Raw genomic sequence first — 22,258 nt, 5'->3', positions numbered from 1 at the left:
AGAGTTTAATTGCACAATCACAACTCTCTAAATAATTTTGGTAATCACTCTATTACTTTGGTACTTTGGTAATCTTGGGTAAAAATGTAATTTTGCCTTTTCGTGATTTTCTGTAGTTCTGAAGTTTAAAAAGCTACGTTCCTGATGTTTTCAGGCAAAAATTGATGCAGAAGTTAAGAATTACTAATTCATAGCCACTAGAGTGACTATGTTCTTGATCCTCTCCATGTCTGTCATCTCCATTCATGCCAACTTAGTAAAAGCACACAGAAAAGTGGAAGAACTTACTAAGCAAAACAATACTTGCAATTGTACCGTTTGTTTATTTTTTGGTCATTTGTAAAAAAAACACTGAATAATAAATGCAGTTATTGGGTAACCAGAGAATGAGTGATGGGAGAGGCGGTTCAGTTGTACTGAAAACTATACCTTACAAGTTCAATAGCAAAGAAGCAGCCACAGATGTGATGAGACCATTCTAGGAGATGAGCACAGAAAATGATGAAGAAAATAAGAGCACATCTATTTCTCTTTTTTTGATAAGCATTCCTCGGTGGGGAGAATAAAGTCGCTCTGCTCCCACCTGAGCCTTTCTATTTCCCATATCTTCGCTATTGTGTCCATAACAAGTGAAGTATTTCACATCAAAATCAAACTACATCCAGATGAGAACCACAGAAAACCTCAGCCTATGGAATTTAAGAGTAATAGATTCATATATGGATGCAAACTCCTGCTAAATAAACTGATTTTGAGTAAAACACTTTAAATAAATAAACCTTGAAATCAGCTGTTAAGAAGCACTAAGTTCTTCTTTAACGGTGTGTAAATATGAACATTCTGCGTCAATGTGTGAAATGTTTGTTACCGAGTGGGTGGCAGCCATCTTGTGTTTCAGCTAAAGAGGAAGCCGCCTCAAACCTCGCTCTTTAACAGGAAGTGAGGTAATAAAAATGGCTTGTAAAGTGTGTGTATTTGCATAAATAAGATGATTGGTTGATATTTATTGTTGATTAATAGGTATTGATGTTTACATTATTAATGTGAAAGCCAACTTCTTTGTTTTGTGTTCCTGCCTGGAAGGCTGAGGTGATTGGCCGAAATGATTTGAGAAGGCGGGGTCTGAATCATATGGAGGTGGACTGTTGCTTGTTTATGTGCTTAATTTTTTTATCATTATTATTATTTATTTATTTTACATTTTAAAATCTGTGTAAATATATATTTAGCATCCCAAATTACACTCCATTCCAGTAGATGGCAGTACTGTTCATCCAGATTCCTGCCAGTAAAAAGAAGGGCAGCCATTTTGAAAGCTGCTGTGATGCCTGAAAACCAATGAACTAGTTTTATTTGCTTTTCAGCCAAACGTGAGTGATGTCTTCTCCTTTCCACACATCTCAGTGTAACACTAATTTACAACTAGTCTGCAAAATAAACTTTAAAAAAAGTCTTGACATTGCGCAACACTGCCTGTACGGTGGCGAAGGATTTTGTTAGTCGACATCACAACATGTACAAAAGCTAAACGTGTAAGATGACCCAAAATACCAACACCACAGAACCTGATAGGAAAATATACCGTTAAACATTAGAAAGTAAATTAGTTGTTCTTCCTATTTTGCTGCTTTTCCTGTTTCAAAAGTAACTGCAGCTAAAACTGTTGCATCCAAACTTCAGAACGAGTCCAAGCATCTCAGAGCGTGGCAAATATTTTTCAGTTCTGTAAAGCAAGAGCTGTGAGATGCAAAGAGAACTAAAGTCACCAACAAGACAGCAACTGAATTATAAATCAGCTGAACTCTTTCCAGCTGTTTAACTAACAGTTCTGCTTCTCCAGTTATTCAGACTTCATTGTTTTGCATCACTGTTTGCCGCCTCTGAGCACTTACTGACAAGATAAATCAATAATAGATGAAAGCTGTGTCTTCTGTGAGCTTTTTCTCCCTGTCTGGCAGCTAGAGGTAAAAATATCACATAATAGAGCGATACATGATATTGATCTCTCAAACGCTGCATGAAACTTTGACGACTACTTGTAACACATTGTGTGTTCTCGACCATCTCGCCCTGAAACGGCCTTTTCAAAGCAACAGTGAGTCTCAGAGTGGTTGTTAAGGAAAAATGCAGACTCTGCGTCAATGTCTCAGTTTGTCTCCAATTTTTCTCTATAGTTAACAACTCTGTGCCCTTGTCACGCCTGGGTGTATTTTTTCTTTCTTTGAAGGCATTTCTTTATTTTGTTTTCACTGGCTCTTGAAATCACATTTTTTGTCCTCCATTTTGATTCCCATTTTTCTCCTTTCTACATGTTAACAGTTTGTTCTGTTTATCGCACACACTATTTTCTCTGGGAAGAGCTGAAATCAATCAGCTCATCAAACCTTTTGAATCAGAGCTTCACTGATCCAAAATATTGATACCAAGATGGAATTAAAAAACATAACATCATGAGAATAGGATATATAATTAGGAAAATAAAGTCATAAAATTATAACAATAAAGTCAAAATAATACAAGAATAAAGTTGTAGTACTGACTTTCATAATTTATTTTTTGGTTTTCATTTTTCTATTAGTATGGCTTACACATCCAGATTCCTCTTGAAATTTTATTTTATTTTTGTGTTATAGTTCCTCTATGCTATCTTTGGAAATATTTTGTTGAAATTTAGCTTTTTTCTATATTTTCTGTTTATTGCGTTATGTCATTCCAGCATTTGGAAGCCCGCTATAAAGATCAGACTTTTATCAAATTTATCAAATATAAAAAGTATCGGTATTGGCAATATTGGCCTGTATTTATTTGTTATTGGATCAATACCAAACTATACAGCCTTGCACACATGTACTACTGGAGTAATAAAAATATCCGGCTTTTGTTTTACAGAGGCTTTCAAAGTTAAATATGTCAAAAGTTCAGAGCGTGCCGCGCCTGACATGACAAATATACTAAAAACAGAAAATCAAAGTGTCAATTTCATCCATTATTTGTTCTTCAAAACTTCCTCTTTAACTGAAATGTGCAGTCTAACCTTCTGTGAAAACATACTCATTACTTTTTGTATTCAGGACCTTTGAATATTTTTTATATACACATGATATTCAGGGTCAACCGGTTTGAGATGTTCTCCGTGGATAAAAGCTTTTCATTGTCCTAATGCCTCTAAAACTTCCTTTTGCACAAACGCTTTTTTATTGTAGCTCTCAACTTAATTTTTAAGCTTTCAAAGCTGTAATATTATGAAATCTATATGAAGGTGAGCAGCATAGATTATCATCATCCTAGGCAAATCTTTTCTCATCTATAAACCATCAGGGGTGGGGATTATAACATTACCTTGTCAATAGAGATGATGAAAGAAGCCAAAGCACTGATTCCTATCTAATCAGGGTTCGGCACAAAATCTATGAGCTGCCACAGCTACGGACAACCTGCCAACTATGTTTAAATGGAGCTGGAGAGAGCTGAAGGTGCCAAGCCCAACTCAGTAGAAATGCAATCTGTTTATGCTCCATGACACTCTTATGTTTATGCAGACATAACTAAATACATGGCACCGCATAGACATGTTAGATATTATTGTTTACATCCAGAAATGTTGCACATGTGCACAACGCTGAGGACAATTTTTTTCACATGTAATCCATAGCTGCATCATGTTTCTGTTAACAAAATGAAACCTGGAGATTCAGGTATTATTCATTTAGTGCACAGCAAAGGGAAAATAACCCAGAAAAACCATTGAAAAATAATTCAGAACCACTATTTCTTTAATTAAAAGTTTTCCTGAGTTTGTTATCCAGTAATTAAATACCAAAGCGCTGTGTCCCTTTTATTGTATGTATATGCCATGTGTACATTTAAGATTTAGCACATTATTTTGGCAACAGGTAAAACCAAAGCAAGTCATCGTCTGTGAGCTGCAGGGAGACGAGGGCAGCATCCTGCGTGTGTGACGTCATGTTGCAACATGTCTGTAGCTTCATTCATTTCATTTGTAAACTTTGCATAGGGAGAGTTGAACATTGGTGTAAAGAAGTTTGGCAGTTATACTGCTGTGTTGATAAATGGATTTGATACTTTAATATAGGCATCCACTGAGCAATAGCAGCCACAACAACAAAAAAATGGCCGGCACTCAGAGACAGAGAGACGAAACTAACAGATAATTTGCTCCTGTCCGGCCTGATCAGATCTTTCGCTGTCAGAGCAGCGGGCAGCTGATCACTCACAGGCCGCGATGGCTATCGTGGTTGACAGCCGCCACCCACGGGCCGATAGATGAGACAGATAACTGACAAGAGGCCTGCAAAAACCGAGAGCGAAAACGGAATGGCGTAGCAGCCAGTTGGATGGGATCAGATCTTCGGTGGTGTTGGGAGTGAAGACGGCAGCGGCACTGACAAACTGCAGACACTGATGGGAGAAAAATTAGATGGGAAGATGATGAGGATGATGATGATGGATGGGAGCTATAACTGATCTGACTAACAGATCATTTAGGATGGAAAGAGGAGCATCATAACTTAGAATACAGTGGAGGAATGAATTAAAAGGGAGAAAGAGATTTGGAGATATTTATGCTTCAACTAGCAAATGAATCGGGTAAAATCTGCCAACAATAACAAGTTCTCCACAGAAGAAAGATAAATTAGATGACGCTTTTCAAAACGCTCTTTTTGTATGCCAAATTAAAATTTACATGAACAGTTGACTGTGCTCTTCTTAAATCTGACAGTTTTTGGTTTTCTGGCGATGGCTGGATTGTACTGATTGGTTCTTTTTCATCCAACCAAATGCAGTATTTGCAAGGAATCAAAATCAAATCAAATCAAATTTGATTTGTATAGCACATTTCAGCAGCAAGGCATTTCAAAGTGCTTTACATGACAAACACAATAACACAAAGTCATGCGACATAGAATCAACAATCAAAAACTACATGAAGTCAAGTGTCATAACAATGCAAATAAAACATTGTAATATTTAACGTGCAAAACTCAGTTAAACAAAATATTTAAGGTACCAAACTCAGTTAAACGTGATGTTTAACCTACAAAACTCAGCCAATGGACATTAACCTACTGGCTCCTTCAAATCTCTGTCAATAAACATTAACCTACTTTATGCAGGAATGTGAGACATAAACAGAAAACAGTGAAAAGGTTTTTCCAGCAGCAGAAATCACTTAGGTGTTTCCTTCTAAACCATTTTTGGGTTATGACCAGCAGGACTCTAACTCATGATTTCTTCCTAAATTAAAACACGATTTAATCTAAAATTATCAAAAATCCTTATTTAAAGGAAGTTGGAGCCACCAGATTTTTCCATTTGCATCTTCATTCAGCAGTTTGCTTGTGATGATTTGGGATGCTGTATTTGCCTTTTACTCCCTAATTACTCCCCAAAAACTGATTTTGTCTTCAAGAAACGCAGTTGTAAGAATCAGAGATGCACCTGCAACGTTCTGGTTGAAACTGGGCTGTTTTGATAAGTTTTAACTGGGTATAGTTAGAATCTGTTCGCTTCTGTTTTGTTTTTTTCTGCTTTAGCTCTCATCTCCCAATCTTCCTCTATTGTTCCCTCTGAATGAGCCAAAAAGAAATGAACAATACGCAATAACAAGATAATTTCTTTAAAGGATTTTTCTTTGGAATCATTTCAGCTCTAACATTTTCTGAAGATTTTATATTGCACCCTATTTTTAGTGGTTGTAGATCCAATTTCTGTGGATGGCTCACTGATGAAATACGACCCCAGTCGAGCCAAAATGAGTCGTACATCATCACATTTGTTTACGTTTGACTGTAAGTCGGAGTTCAGGGAAATTATTGATCTGTCTGTTGATATCAATCACGTGTCTATCCCAATATATATTGATGTATTGTCCAGCTCCAAAATCCACAATTAGGCCATTTTTTTCCAAATATGTTGGAGTTTCCGCAGAAGTAAACTGTGATGTTTCTCTGTGATTCTATAAAACACAACTACTTGTCAAAATATGCTCAGCATGAGAAAATATTGTGTTTAATAAATCCAAGTCTTCAAGGCTTTGATATAAAGAAGTGTTTTCATTTTGAACCTGTTCAAAAATAATTTGGGCTCCCTTTGTGGAGTCTCTTTATCCAGTCTGACATATTTGCTTTTTAATTTGCCCCATTTGCTTTCTATTGTGATTCAAGACAAAGTTAAACAGAGCCAACTGAACCAACTTCTTTCTTACACATTATCCTCCAATTTACTCTGTGTAGGATTTTGACAACATATTTATGATTTTGGCAGCTCTACAAAGTAAAAACAAAGTGACTTTTAAAATGATCTCCCTCAACATGGATTTTTAAATGCTGCTTTGATGAAAGTGTACCTAAAAAAACCCCAGTCATGTCAATCAAACGGGAGAAAAGCAGGCATCTAGCCATGAAGATAAGAAAAAGGTGTGAAGAAGATTGTGTTGGGTAGCACAAGTGTTAGAAAGTGAGACTGTGGGCGAGATATAGAGGGCAAAAGGGCAAAACTGTGGGAGAAACGAGATGGATAGACGGGCTGTCTGATTGCCATTTGGCGTTGGACAAATGGAAAAGAACCCGGCTGGGGTCAAATTACTGAGTCTGCCAATTCAGATCAACGGAGAGATTTCAGGAAAAACTTTTCATTGGATGCAGAAAACAACAGGTTCAAACTGTGGTGTGTATATTAAAAAAATGTTTAACAATTGCAATTCTGTAGAATCACAAGAGTGATCGAAGTAATCAGATTTTAACTTCCCTGATCAATAAAACTGTTGTGAAGCGAACTGCACCTGAGCTGCCCTTTCAGTGTAGACGTAAGACTATGTATCAACACAAGTTTTCTCTCCATGCGGTTGTTTTGCTTTTTATTTTTAAGCAACACCTTAAAACTGCTGCTGTTGCTAGGCAACCACAGAACCAGTGAGTTGCTAGGCAACCAATGAGCGAAAACATTATTATTGGATGTTCTGTCAGATGTTTATTCATATTGATCACAATGTGTTCATGATTGTAAAGGTGAAGTTACCTGTGTTCTAACGAAACCCCGTTAAGGTCGTGTGCTTTTATTTTGGTGACTTTCTTGTTGAGGTAGCTATGGCAACAGGACACAGTTTAACCAGAAAAGGTTAAACAAAAAAAAAGGTTGAAAATCAACTCAATGTTCGCTGCAGTCGATAACGGAACAAGGTAAATTGACAATGACTGAAGAATATTTGAATAATTTTAAATGTTTGAAGAAAAATCATATTGTTGTGTTGATGCACTAAGAGCTAATGCTTAACAATGGATGGTAAAATAACTATAATTATTATTTGTTCTCGTCTAGCACTTATGTTGGTTGATGAACGATGTGGATGTCTTTAATAAATCATCATTTAACCATCAGTTCTGGCCTTTTCAACGTTGTCTGATGCTACATGATTTATTGTCCAGCTCCATGTGAAACAGTCAATTATTCCAATATCTCTGATATGTCATGGAGATAAACAGCTCAGAAATACAAACCAAACAATGTTCTGGTTTTTGTAGTTTTTAAGACATTTGTTTATGTTCTGGCATATGGTTTTATCCAAAACACTCACAAATTAATATATAACACTGCTGTTGATATCAAAACAATTAATAAATAGTTAGGAAGAAGGCTGGCGGTGCAGAAACTGAGCACCAACTTGGAGAGAAGTAAACAAAGAGACTTTCCTCATGTAGAGAGGGGAAGAAAGATAAACAGGTGCTTTAAGAATTAATTAATATGTAATAGCTTTTATAAATGCCTCATTTATTAATTTAATGTTCATCTTAATCGCACATAAATTTATAATTTGACATTTTATTCATATTAGATGAGACTGGAAACTAAATTGAATCTAAAAACTACAGACCAAACTTAATTTGATTAATAATTATGACCAAATGATGTCAATAATGGATGTCTAAGAAAAAAAATGGTTTTCTTGCCTCGGAAACTGTTGAGAAAGCAAAAAAACAACAAGAAACATATCATGCTGCCTACCAGTGGGCAGGGCGGGATCCATGGTGGGTTTTTCCCAGGAGTTGACCTGTTCCCAAGTAAATCCGTTGGTTCCTAAAGACACGCTGTACCCACAGCTGCTGTAAGACTCCTCAAAAGTGCAGCCACCTAAGATAAAACACAAGGAAGAGTTTAAAAGATTACACTTCAGACATGACAAAGTGGCATAAACGGCCAATTAAACAAGGTTGGAAAAATCATAAGAGGAAAAAACAACAGACAGCTCAACCTATTTTCTTGCTTACTGATAATCAACAATTATAAATTTAGTTTTAGTCAATAATTCCAAAACAAAAAAGAAAATGATTTATGTGGACACTAATATATACAAAATAAAGCAAAGATCTGCATAGTTTTACATTCTTAATCATTTTTACTGACAATGCTGCTGGGACTTAATTGAAAACAAGGAAAACTGTGACATTTATTCATTACAAGTTTTCTAAATATTTAAAATAAAAGATAAATGGCTGCCGCATTATGTCTCTTCAATCATTATATTGTCCTGTGTTGAAAAGGAATTTAAATACAAATGCTGACAAAAACTTCTATTTTCTAATATTTTTTCCATACATTCAATTAACCTTAATAATTATGACTTTTTGATTTGATATTATACAGCCTTTAGCAACCAACTGGGTATTATTAACAATATAATGAAAATGAACTTCTCAGCAGGACCAAAACAAGCCAGTTTATCAGAGGCAGCAGAGGGAAAGACGGATGAAGAAGACTGAAGAAAGAAAGGATGAAGAAGAGAAAGCTTTATGTGTCAACATGATTAAGTCACAGAGTCTCATCATTATTTCATGGCCCAGCTAAAACGCATTTTCCGCTACATTAGTTTTTTCCGTTAGCCCCAGGGCGCCACATCCACCACATAAACACTCTAATTAGACATATGCTTTGACACAACCATTTTAATTTGGTCTGAAGTATCTGAAATGGGACAACCTCATTGGTTCACTCAAGTATATCTCTTAATCCCTTCTTCCTTTGTTTCTTGATTATGCTTTTAGTACTTTTCATTTAAACAGCCTACACCATGAGAAGGTTACTTTAGAGTAAAGTAAAATATTTTAAATAAGTGGAGCAGCCAATGATACATCAAGTTAAAGTCAAATATAATTGGTAGTATTGATTTTGAGTAGCTTGTAACCAGATAGGAACTAATTGTAAACACTGGCTTTGCTAAAGCGATACACCAACACAGTATAGCTAAAGCTAATGCTAACTTCATTTCCAATTCATATATCACTTTAACTTTGACATTATAACTTACTGTTCATATTATACAATACCCGCAGATATTGTATTTATGTCTATATTTTATGTATGTCTCTTGTTTGGAACAAATTAGGAAATTTACTAGGAAGAAAATAGAGATTAAATTGAGGAGCGGAAATGGAACTGCTGCGTAAACAGTTATCACCTCCTTCAAAATAAGAGCATGAATATGAATGTCTACTCCAAGAATTTAACAACCGACAACCATAAAGATAAAGATAAGTCAAACGTTATTCAACTAAAACTTTATAAATCAGACAAGTAAATTAGTACTTGTACAAAAAGTGATTTAAGGAAAGCTAAATGTGCCAAAACATTTGAACTAAAACGCAAATAGAAAAATAATGGCCAAATTTAAACTCTGTTCATGTGTATGAAACAAATAAGCTAAAAGCTCCTTATAAATCCAGGAGAATCCAGGAAAATCCAGATTTTGAGAACCAAAATCTTTCCTGATTTTGGTTCTTAGCTTCAGCCTCTTCCTGGATGATGTCTTTGTTCCTGTTTGGTTCTGATTCAGTGTGATATGTTTGTTCATAAAAAGGATTTATTAATCCGTAGATTAATAAATCTATTACACGCAGCAGATCTGTTCTGCTGATATTTGAAGGACTCTGGGGACTTTCTGCCTGTACAATAACAGAACCTGAAAGCACCTGGCAGTAGTAAGCAGCATTTCTAACATCAATATATTCGGCGACTCGCATCATAACCTTGGCAGCTGCAGCCATGGAGTAACAATTCTACCAAATATTATGTGGAAAAACATCTTTCACCTCTTTCAGCTGGACATAATAGTTTCATAACAATTAGCAAAACTTCAATAGGAAGATGTGTTGTAGAAAATGTTGGGTTTTACTGCATTATCATTGCATCAGATTGTCACCTTGACTCATCATGTTTTACAGGTTCAGTTTGCAGTGAGCATTTTTGAGCTAAATGAAGAAACCTGGCCTTCAGGAGAAACGACTATACACTTAGAGGCAAGTAAATATCCAATATAGTTTGAATGAACTGTTACCAAGATTACGATTGTTCTCATTTCAGATTTTAGATATCCTGTTTGGAATTGGCCCAAATTGGACAATTTTTCTCTCTTGTAAACATTTCTGATTCTTCAAACTCAAGTTGTTGCAGCATCTCTAAACTCCTGTGAAATTTCCAACTGTCTGTTTAAAACTCCCATGTCCTAGCACAGCAGATTAAAAAAAATAAAAAATCTGATGCAACCTCGATTTTCCCTCTTCAGGCAACACCAACTGAGAATTAAAATGAAACCAACCTGTCTTCTGTCTGCACCCGATTCACAGAAACAACCTCCAGCAAAGGGTGAAAGCTAATATAACATCTTTTTACTTAAATTTATGAAAATAGCAACTATAAATTAATCAATACTGAGATAATTAGGCTTCAGTGCCCCCTCGCTGCTCAGAAATCTCATTAGCAATGAAAAGAAATCAAAGCAATCTCATTAGAACAGAGCTGTAAACAGGGAAAGAGGGGACTGTGAGTAATCCATCAATATTCAATATCGGATCTGCAATTTTAAAATCATGATGAGGAAAGGCAACGTGAGGCAACTGTGTCTCCGTGCAACACTTCCTCTCCCTGCGCAAAAACATCATTACACACATTTTCAGCTTCACAAAACACAATTCTGCAACAGAAACGTAACATCTGCTGTATGTGTGAACGTCTGTGATGACAACAGTGGAAATATCGAGAGCTGCAGTGTGTTGAAGTGTAACTTTGAGAATGCATGCAAGTGGTAATGTTTTATAAGCCTGAAGCTTTGTATCTCAACTAACTATAAAAATGGCCAACTGATAATGGCCAACAACATATGAAAACTGGCAGGCAGATCCATTCATTCATAATGCAAAATTAGTTTTGACTGTTTCCGTAAACCTTATATTTAAAAAAAAAAAAGAAAAAGGAGTGTTATTCTTGTAACGACCCTATAAACCCAAATCCCTAAATTTAATGTTGAGAATAAAACTTTAAATATATATAATTATATGCAGAACTGAATATCTTCTGAATAAATACTGAATATAAATGTATTTTTGATTTTTTTTTTATAAGAAATTGTGAAACCACAGATAGAAGTCCATATATAAAACCTCTCAACTTTCAAATGATTGTACTTATTAAATAACTATATTTTTCTGCTATATTATTATCATTATCAGGTGTTACTGAGGAACTCTGATTAAATGTTCCTGGTGTGGCATTCATCAGCTTCAACCTCAGAAAGTCAGTCAGGAAATAAGTTTTATGGCTCATAAAATGTGTCAGTTTAATGGGAAACAGTGTATGAATACATGAGATGTAAGTAATTCAAACACATTACAGGTTTCACTGTGAAAACAGAGTTTTGTCGTTCTATAATCGATAGTGTGAGGGAGATGCATTAGTTTGCATCTAATAGTCTGCAGCTGTGAATGAGTCAGTGGAGAAGCAGATCTTGTTTGAAAGTCTGAACATTTGCTTGTTTACTCGAAGTGCTTTCTGTGCAGCCGACTGGCTTAGAAACGCTTGTGTTTGTGGGCAGACAGAGCTCATCTTCTGTTCACAGTTCAAGTTTTTTCACCTGCAGGTTCTTTGGTTCCTTTTCACCACAAACAGATTTATTAACAATTAAGCATCAAACCATCAGTGTGGCATAAATTATCCACATAATACACAATACTGTCGGTTATTACTGACATTTAAAGAGCCCAGCATTACCAGAGAGATTAATTACGCAATTCATTTTTGTGCAGAATATCTGATTATAATATACGGTATTAATAAATTACTCAGAGTGATGGAGGAAATTAGACCCAGATGTGAAAATTCACATGCTCTGATCGAGTCAATGAAGGTCTTTTGCAAAACTTCCCTTTTCCCCATTAGGAGAAGGTAATTATTGCCAACAAATTAATGGGACACAGTGGAACAACAAGGGCTGCTGTTGAGATGCAGTTTATTTTGTTGTCAAAAACCCTTTCAGCAGAACCTAATGAGCAGAAGGCCTTTTCCTTTCACTGTTAATGAAAGGCGATTTGATGCTAAATGTAAAACTTTGGATGCATTTTCACTGTGAAGGAGCCAGAGTGTAAGCTCTTAGTTAACACTGGATTATTTAGGGATTTTCTTCTTATTTAATTTTCTCCACACCATTGATTAATAAGAAAATCAACAGGGACCTGAATTTGGTCAGCGGTTTTTGGGAATGAAAAATGACATGAGTAGCTGTGTTTGCATTAGAGATGTGTGAAAAACTTCCGCTGATATCAAAAAACACTATTTTACAATTGCAAGGTTTCCATTAAAAAGAAATGCAATTAAAATCAGACATGAATAAGTTTATTCACTCAACAAGTCATTAAAACCATATCACTTCCTGTCGTCTTCTTTGTATTTTACGCCAGTGGCAACATCCGGCTGCTGATCATGTGACTCGTGTGATTCTTGAAATAAATAAAATCTGTAATCAGTGGGGGAAAACTGTAACACGCTTTACACAAGAGCAACATGCACTCAGTCACATTCACAAATATTTATGCACAAAAGCCAATCGTTTTATACACAAAAGATTGGCAGGAAAAGTTGTCAATCAGTGCATTGCTCAGGGACACATCAACATTTCACAGGAAGAAACTGGAATTGAACCTTCAACCATGCAAGATACACAAACCTTTACTGGAAAAAATGTTAAACTTGTAGCTTTAGTAATTTAATTCTGGATACACAATATATAACTACACTTTAAATGTAGTTAAAAAAAAATAAGCCAAAAAAACTCCAATTAATAATTAGTTTGAAAACCTACAATAAAAAACAAAGGAGGGAAAGACAATAGTGTCACAAAAAAAAGTTATATTTTAAATCTGTGTGAGATTACAAACTGCAGAAAGAACTGGAACAAAAAAGACTTTAAAAATTTACAGTAAAATTACTGTCAAATGATGTAAAATTCTAGTGAAATTAGCCTGACTAATTTAAATGCCGTGATCAATAAGACAAGTCCAAAACAGCAGATAATCACATTAGTGAACTCCATGTTAAAATGATACAATGTTTCTTACATGTTAATGAATATTCAGGGTTAATTAGCAAACAAGCTACAGGGCAAACTTGGATTAAAACTAAATTTTCTGCCTGAACTCCGATCAGCCGTTTTCCGATACGACACAAATCATATTAACTTTGTATCACCACAATTTCTACCCTCAAACAGACTCGATGCAAACAACATCCACAAACACTCGAAACGTAACAAGAGGAACAAAAATAACTCCACAGCCCTAAAATACCCACATGAAAAACATCCTTGCTCTCCATGCTAACTTCTGCGCTCCCTCAAGGCACAAATGGAGACCATTAGAGGTTTTCATGTCAGCCGGCGCAAACACAGAGCGACGGGCCTGAAACCGGGCGGGAGGCTCTCTGAGGCCGCCGGTTTTTAAGGAGTCTGTTTGCTGCTCGCTTAGATAACATCTACTGATCCTGAGTGCCAATCTGTGTTCAAGTGTCTGCGTGTGGGAGCAAACCGAGGACAAGTGACTTTCCTGCAGAGCGTTAAATCCTTGGAAATACCCAGATCCAAGTTTGGAACATTTGGCTCAAGTATGGACCAAAGTGATGCAAGAACCCAAATCTAACTTGCTTTTTAATCCAATTCTTGTTTTGATTTACTCCCTTATATAGAAAGGATCAATTCTGATTGTTCAGTTTTTAAGCACAAGGTGGAGATGAATCATTCACAAGCATTCCTGCTTCTATGACACCATATTAGAGTCATTACAGACAGAAAGACATGGAGCAAATTTCCACCAAAAGATCTGAGATGATTTTCCAGCAAAAACATTCTGAATTTTTTTTAGAAAAACTTTAAAATTTCTGAATTTGAAATGTTAAAGATTTGTAAGAAAAAAGTAAAATCCGGAGTTTATTCACAAATATTCTAGAAAAAAATAGAATTTTTGAGTTAAAAAACTGGAAAAGGTTCCAGAAAAAAACTCAAATTATGAACATTTTTCTGAAAAAAATCTTGGAAATTTCAGTTTGAAAAGTTGATTTTTTTTTCACTTTTCATATTTTTTGCTGTCTGCAGCTGCCCTGATACACCATTGTCTGTTTCTCTTAGTTAACTCATATTCGATTAAATTAAAACACTTTTTGAAAATAAATCTTGTTTTTTTTATGGAATTCAGACTGATCAGTTTTACGTGCAAAAAGTAGATGAACAGAGAGAAAATCTAAAAATCAGTTGAAACCCTTCCAGGCTGTCCTGTTTCTGTTAGTTAACTCATATTAAATCTGCTGTCAGCCAACAGGCCGGGATCTTTAAACATTTTCATTTAGTCATTTAACAGCATATGCCATCTGCCCCAGTCTACTCCTTACACACTCTCTGCCCTCAGGCCACAGAAACTAAACGTTATTATTGCCACTCCAACAAGCCTGGATAACATGGAGAGATTCATTTAGTGCAGAATAACAGGAGAGATGTTTTGGATATAAAACAATCTCCTGAAAAGATGATTTGATGACAGAAATGATCTTGGTTGTAAGAAGGTTTTGAACTTTAAGTCGGGTTTTTTTTGTTTGTTTGTTTTTTTCCATTTAGGTGTAAAGACTTCACTTCTGTTTTGTTTTTTAGCTGAATATATGTTAATTTATGTCAATGGTCAAACAGTCCATGGAGTTAACCAAAGGATTGTTGATCTGTTTACATTTCTCTTTAATTAGACATCAGAAAATCTTTTATTTTCAGCTATATTTGGCTCTTACTACTAACAGAAATGTAAGTTTTTTTTGAAGCATCAAATATTTTGTTGTGATATTTCATTAATGCAACATTCAGGTAGAAACCTTTCCTATTATCAAGTAGATGGAGACAGAATCTGATGAGAAAAATTGTCTGTTGTTCCCTAATTATTGTGTAATCTGATCAAAAATCACTAAAAATACTTCATAACTGAGATAATTGCAAAAAAATAAGTTAAGAGCCAAGAAAGCAACTAATCTGCAGAGTGTAAGCACTGCGGGGCTTGGTAATTGTTTTCCTATCTGTGTGTGTGTGTGTGTGTGTGTGCGTGTGTGTGTGTGTGTGTGTGTGTGTGTGTGCGTGCGCGTGCGTGCGCGTGCGTGTGTGTGTGTGTGTGCGCTTGTGTCCTGAAGGCTCCAATCTGACTTCAATTATCTGCAACATGAATCAATAGGGGGCCTTCCACGTAACGTTTAGTTCTGCATGATAGAGCGCAGAAAAGAACAAGGCCACAATTCGCTAGCTCCGGCGTTCACAGACACACTTCATGCTTCATTATGACACTATATTCACAAAAGAACGCCGCCAATCCACAGAAGAATCAGACTAAAATCCAAAAATGTCTGACAGCATCCCTGTAGTCAGTAAATTAGTTTCTCTGGACTAAAAAGGGTAAACATGCATGAGATTAAGAGGAGCACAAGTGGTTTCTGTTAGAGATGACAACTAACAGGAAGAAGTCACAGTGAACCAGAGGAGTTATTTTGTTTTTCTCCTACTGTAAATCTTTTTTAATATACCTTAAAACACACTTTCCAGTCCAAACAGGTGGATGCTTTCAGAAATGAAAGCTCAACGCCTTCAAGCACGGTTTGGGTCAATAGTTTAACAAGGCTGCTTTTATTTCAAGGACTCAGAATGTATCACTGAGAAGCAGATCTCTCCGAGTCTACATTCACACCATCCATGTTTATTCTGCTTTAATCGACCTGCAGTTCGTTTGCCTGTAAAGTCTTGTTTGCTTGGGGAGGCATGAATGTGCAAGTCAGCTCTATGTGGACAAAACAAATGAAAAACAAACTCCAGTCTGCCTACAAACCTCAGTCTCGATCCGGTTGAAGTGAACTCTGATGTGGTTCTAATGCATATGTGGCTAGAAACGGACCAGACATTGCTCCAGAAACAGGAAGTGGACTACAGCGCAGGGCATTCTGGGTACATTCAACCAAAACAAATGCGCAAGTTTAGCACTATCGTTAGAATGGCTCATGGTTTTTTACCAAAGACTAAAGAGAAATCCTCCAACCACTAAAATCTACTCCATTTCTGTTTGCATTTTGTGAAAAAGAAAGTTGCACTCAATGTTTTTGTCAGAGGTTTTTGTGTCGTTTCCTTTAGTAGCTCTTTGGGCAGCACTCCCACAGGCAAGGAGGGGAACAGTTCCTTCAGTGCAGCACGAAAACGAACCACAGCAGCTGAAAAGGTGAAAAATTTACCAATTTTGTTCCCCAATCGAACTGAGTCTACTGAACTCCCAGGTGTGAAAACACACGGCAGGCAAATGCGACTTTTCCACTGCAGGTTGAGTGACATAATTCCAATCTATTTACAAAATAAAACGATTTGTGCCACTTCCAGATAAGGACCTACATCAGATACGAATCCAATAGTTTCCAGACTGTTTTCAGTCAAAACGGTCATGTCACATTTCATCCGACTTTTATGTCATGGATGCATCATAAATTTGCACCAGAAGACGGCAGACGCTGGTAACCTGGACGTAAACAATAACAGAAAATTATAATTATCAGGCTGTTCACACATGCTGTGAACGTAGCATTAGATTCCCTAAACAGTTTGTTTGATGTAAAGCAGTAAAATGAATCCAGGCTCCCAAAAATGTATATATTTGTCTGGTGGTTTATAAATGAAAGATGTTTTAAATAAGTGATGTGTTTTTTTTCAACCCAGATCGATTTAATTTCCCTTTCTGAAATATTAGTGTTTTGTTTCTGTTGTTCTGAGAAACCTCTATAGCAGAACCCAATTAAATGTAGAAAATGTTACACCCACAACTTTTATTCAAAGTGTGAGTAGTCGCTCACACTTTATACAGCACTAATGTGCATTTGGGAATTTTCCTTATAGTTTTGCAAACTGTTGCATTTGCATACACATGCATGAACAAAACAACAAGGAGGTTTGATCTCATTAACACGCTGCATGTTGATTTGGGTTCAATATAGAGACGCAGAGAAAAATCCTGTTTTGACAGAAGAGTCAGACTGCAGCTTCTTTCCAACTGAAAGGTATTATTATTTACATTAGCATAATGAAAATCCTTCTACACGCTCTAATTGTTATTTATCCCGAACTTCACACCTGTTTTTCTCTTTTATTCTAATTTTGAACAAACTGATATTTTGCTGGGTTTTACAAAGCAAAGAAGATCACAAATAAATAAGCACTAAGATGATAAACATGAAAAAATATCCATTAAAAATCCATTTAATTTCGCAGAGGGTTGTTGGCTACCTGAGTCTGTCAGCGAGTGAGACGCTCACTGACAGTCCAAACACAGAGACATTCAGGTAGTGTTGTAGTTAAGACCACCAAACCCAGAACCAAGTCAAGACCAAGACCAGACCGAGTCAAGACCAAGACCAGACCGAGTTAAGACCAAGACCAGACCGAGTCAAGACCAAGACCAGACCGAGTTAAGACCACAACCAGACCGAGTTAAGACCAAGACCAGACCGAGTTAAGACCAAGACCAGACCGAGTAAAGACCAAGACCAGACCGAGTTAAGACCACAACCAGACCGAGTCAAGACCAAGACCAGACGGAGTTAAGACCAAGACCAGGCCGAGTTAAGACCAAGACCAGACCGAGTTAAGACCAAGACCAGACCGAGTCAAGACCAAGACCAGACCGAGTTAAGACCACAACCAGACCGAGTTAAGACCAAGACCAGACCGAGTTAAGACCAAGACCAGACCGAGTAAAGACCAAGACCAGACCGAGTTAAGACCACAACCAGACCGAGTCAAGACCAAGACCAGACGGAGTTAAGACCAAGACCAGGCCGAGTTAAGACCACAACCAGACCGAGTTAAGACCAAGACCAGACCGAGTTAAGACCAAGACCAGACCGAGTCAAGACCAAGACCAGACCGAGTTAAGACCAAGACCAGGCCGAGTTAAGACCAAGACCAGACGGAGTTAAGACCAAGACCAGACCGAGTTAAGACCAAGACCAGACCGAGTTAAGACCACAACCAGACCGAGTCAAGACCAAGACCAGACCGAGTTAAGACCAAGACCAGACCGAGTCAAGACCAAGACCAGACCGAGTTAAGACCACAACCAGACCGAGTTAAGACCAAGACCAGACCGAGTTAAGACCAAGACCAGACCGAGTAAAGACCAAGACCAGACCGAGTTAAGACCACAACCAGACCGAGTCAAGACCAAGACCAGACGGAGTTAAGACCAAGACCAGGCCGAGTTAAGACCAAGACCAGACCGAGTTAAGACCAAGACCAGACCGAGTCAAGACCAAGACCAGACCGAGTTAAGACCACAACCAGACCGAGTTAAGACCAAGACCAGACCGAGTTAAGACCAAGACCAGACCGAGTAAAGACCAAGACCAGACCGAGTTAAGACCACAACCAGACCGAGTCAAGACCAAGACCAGACGGAGTTAAGACCAAGACCAGGCCGAGTTAAGACCACAACCAGACCGAGTTAAGACCAAGACCAGACCGAGTTAAGACCAAGACCAGACCGAGTCAAGACCAAGACCAGACCGAGTTAAGACCAAGACCAGGCCGAGTTAAGACCAAGACCAGACGGAGTTAAGACCAAGACCAGACCGAGTTAAGACCAAGACCAGACCGAGTTAAGACCACAACCAGACCGAGTCAAGACCAAGACCAGACCGAGTTAAGACCAAGACCAGACCGAGTCAAGACCAAGACCAGGCCGAGTTAAGACCAAGACCAGGCCGAGTTAAGACCAAGACCAGACCGAGTAAAGACCAAGACCAGACCGAGTAAAGACCAAGACCAGACCGAGTTAAGACCAAGACCAGACCGAGTTAAGACCACAACCAGACCGAGTCAAGACCAAGACCAGACCGAGTAAAGACCAAGACCAGACCGAGTTAAGACCAAGACCAGACCGAGTTAAGACCACAACCAGACCGAGTCAAGACCAAGACCAGACCGAGTTAAGACCAAGACCAGACGGAGTTAAGACCACAACCAGACCGAGTTAAGACCAAGACCAGACCGAGTTAAGACCAAGACCAGACCGAGTTAAGACCACAACCAGACCGAGTCAAGACCAAGACCAGACCGAGTTAAGACCAAGACCAGACCGAGTCAAGACCAAGACCATCGCTCTGCGGAACATGACACAATAAAATATGAAATATGATCAATAAAAGATCCACATTCCCATAAAAAAAACCCCAGATATCAAATACTTAGAGCAGAAATAAATTTCACCATAATCATTCTTAATTCAAACTGTTCTTCATTCTGTTTTGCTTCTTTCTCTTTGCCACAATTCATGGACGTCTCATGCCTTCCCAAAAAGAACTAAACTAAAAAGTGAAGCAAACAACAAATAAGAAAACATTTTTAAAAAGTCGCATTCAGCAAACCTTTCTTTTTTATGACGCGTATCATACCTCTCTTGTGTCCAGCTGTACCCAGGTCACCACATAAAAACAATTAGAGCCTTGGGAATAAGCCACGTAAACACACCTCGAACTCATGTAAACACAGACGCAGGCAGAAAGGAGGAAAAGTATCTGCACACACTCTTTTCCAGAACATCTGAATACACTCCACACACACTCCACACACACTCCACACACACTCCACACACACTCCACACACTCCACGCGCTCTCCAAGGTGCTCATTAGGGGAGGTAGCAGGTCCAGACCTCGCCCCAAGAAAAACCACAAGGGTGAGCAAACCACCTCCCCATCCACCCCTCAACACTTTTTATCTTTCACCTCTGAATCATTCTCTTTATTTTCCTCTGCTCAGGTTTTCCTCTCACATCATATCACTCCACTGTCCTTTGCTGACTTTTTTACTTTGTTTTGATCTCCTTTTTTTGCTTTCACACACTCTTTCTGACGCTTGCTGTCTTTAACTCCCTGTTTATTCATCGTTTCCATTCATCTCACTTGTCTCTATTTAAATCCTTTTTTTCTCTCATCTCTTCCTATTTTTTCCCAGTAATTTCAACCTCTTTGGTTTTCCTTTGACATTTTTCCTTGAGAGGGTTTATCTCCATAAGGATACCTTCATTAAATTATTCAACTACTTTACACATCTGAAAACTAGCACAGATGTTTTAGCTGCTTTCCCTATAGAAAAGTTCTTGTTGCAAACATCAGAGTTTTCAAAAATACTTTCAGAGAAGTGGAAATCGCCTGCAGTGCAGGGCATTCTGGGTAAATGTAACCAAAACAAGCGTGTGTTTAACATTTTGTCATCATAAGGAGCGAACATGCAGCAGTACTGTTTTACAGTTTGGTCGATGCATTTCTTGTGCATTAAATAAAACCTTTGTATGTTTTACTGTGTAACTTTGGCTTCTCCACAAGGCAGTTTTGATGGATTGAACTGCAAACTATGATGACGTATTCGTGATATGTTCGGCTTTGAATAGTGTTAAAACTAACTCCAAAAACCTACGGACACGAGTTGAACCTGTAATGTTGTGAGTCAGTAGTTTTCAACCATTTCATCACTCAAACACACACAGAAGGCCACAGAAGTGCATGACCTGCTAACACGCAGCACATCAGCTCATACATAATTTCCCTTTGAGCAAAAAGCCAACTTAATCCCTGTAAATATTCAGAACAGGAATGTGTAGGTTGAAGAGGCCTTTCACTCCACACCTCTGCCATGCTTAATAATCTATTTAAATGAGCTGCATCACTAAAGGCTCCTCTCAGCCTGGATGGGGGAGCATTTGGCCTTCATTTCAGAAAATGAAATATTAGCAGATCTGGGTTATTTAGAGTACGTTTATTTGATTCATTTTTTTAAAATCTAGTGCTAGACTTCTGAATTATGATCAGATTTGATTATTGAAATATCTAAAGCTTTTGATCATCTTTCTGTTTCTGCATGGACACAATTTATTCAGGCTGCACTAGACCTTTCGTTAATTTGCATAAAGTTCGGGTTCAGGGAGTTAAATATGTATGGTTGAATGTACAAACTCAGAAATCCTCAAAATCACCCGCTGAAAGATTTAAGTTCACTTAATTTTTCAGTCTTCATCTACGCAGTGGGTGGAATTTAAACAGAAACACGAGATGCAAGTTTTCTGTTGTCTTAATTTCATTATGTCGGACATTAGGTGTCAGCAAACAGAGGCGAACAGATACTGGGTTTATAAATTAATACAATTTCTATTGACAGGTAAAGTTAGTGTAAAGAAATGTCTCTTATTTCTAATGCAAGGCCTCCCTTTGTTACAATGGTAGCAATTCTTTTTTAATATCACCACTTGTTTAGTTCAAAAGAAGTCTTAAATTAAAATATTAGGTCTCTCTGTCTTAAGATTTTAGTTTTAATTACAAAGATCAGGTTTCTCGTTCCTAAATGATGATGTCTTTTCTTGTCAAACGGATCCATCTGAAAAGGGCCAATCTCCCTCCGATTGATGGGGCTCGATTGGAAAATACCTGATCACCTATTAATGATTGGCCCACTCTTCCTTCGATAAATGGGGCTCCACTTGAAAAGGCCTCATCTCCATTTGTGAAATGGGGCGTAATTTCAAAAGCACTGATTTCCCTTTGTGAGACAGACTTTCCTTAAAAAGTTCTGATCTCAAACACTAAGTGGGTTTCTAATTGAATAGGTCTGGTCTCCTTTTAGTTAATGGCTTCTATAAGTGGAAAGGTAAGGTCAACCTTTGTTAGATTAGTGGCGCCAGTTAAAAAGGTTTGATAATCTCTGTTAAAATAGAGACAATGTCTCCCTGTGTATAGTGAGGGCTGTCATTCAAACATCTATTTCAGTCTAAAGAAAAAAAAAACAATCTGTCTCTCTCTTAAAATGGGAGTGACCATTTAAAAGACATACCTCTATAAAGTATGTCTCCTAATCAAAATGGCCAAAATGGTGA

At 37.5% G+C, this 22,258-nt stretch overlaps 1 protein-coding gene across 1 annotated transcript in view; it reads right to left on the bottom strand.

The window, feature by feature from the left end:
- The window catches only part of LOC129372664 (receptor-type tyrosine-protein phosphatase T-like), a 292,638-nt gene that overhangs the window by 249,169 nt on the left and 21,211 nt on the right, over positions 1-22,258 (bottom strand). The window contains 1 exon segment of the mRNA XM_055050081.1: positions 8,023-8,148. Coding sequence (XP_054906056.1) covers positions 8,023-8,148 — 126 coding nt within the window.

Source organism: Poeciliopsis prolifica, unplaced genomic scaffold, assembly GCF_027474105.1.
Source record: "Poeciliopsis prolifica strain line A6 unplaced genomic scaffold, Auburn_PproV2 SCAFFOLD030, whole genome shotgun sequence".
NCBI classification, from domain to species: domain Eukaryota; kingdom Metazoa; phylum Chordata; class Actinopteri; order Cyprinodontiformes; family Poeciliidae; genus Poeciliopsis; species Poeciliopsis prolifica.
Note: the sequence above shows the minus strand (reverse complement) of the source record. Positions and strands in the feature narration are given on the sequence as shown.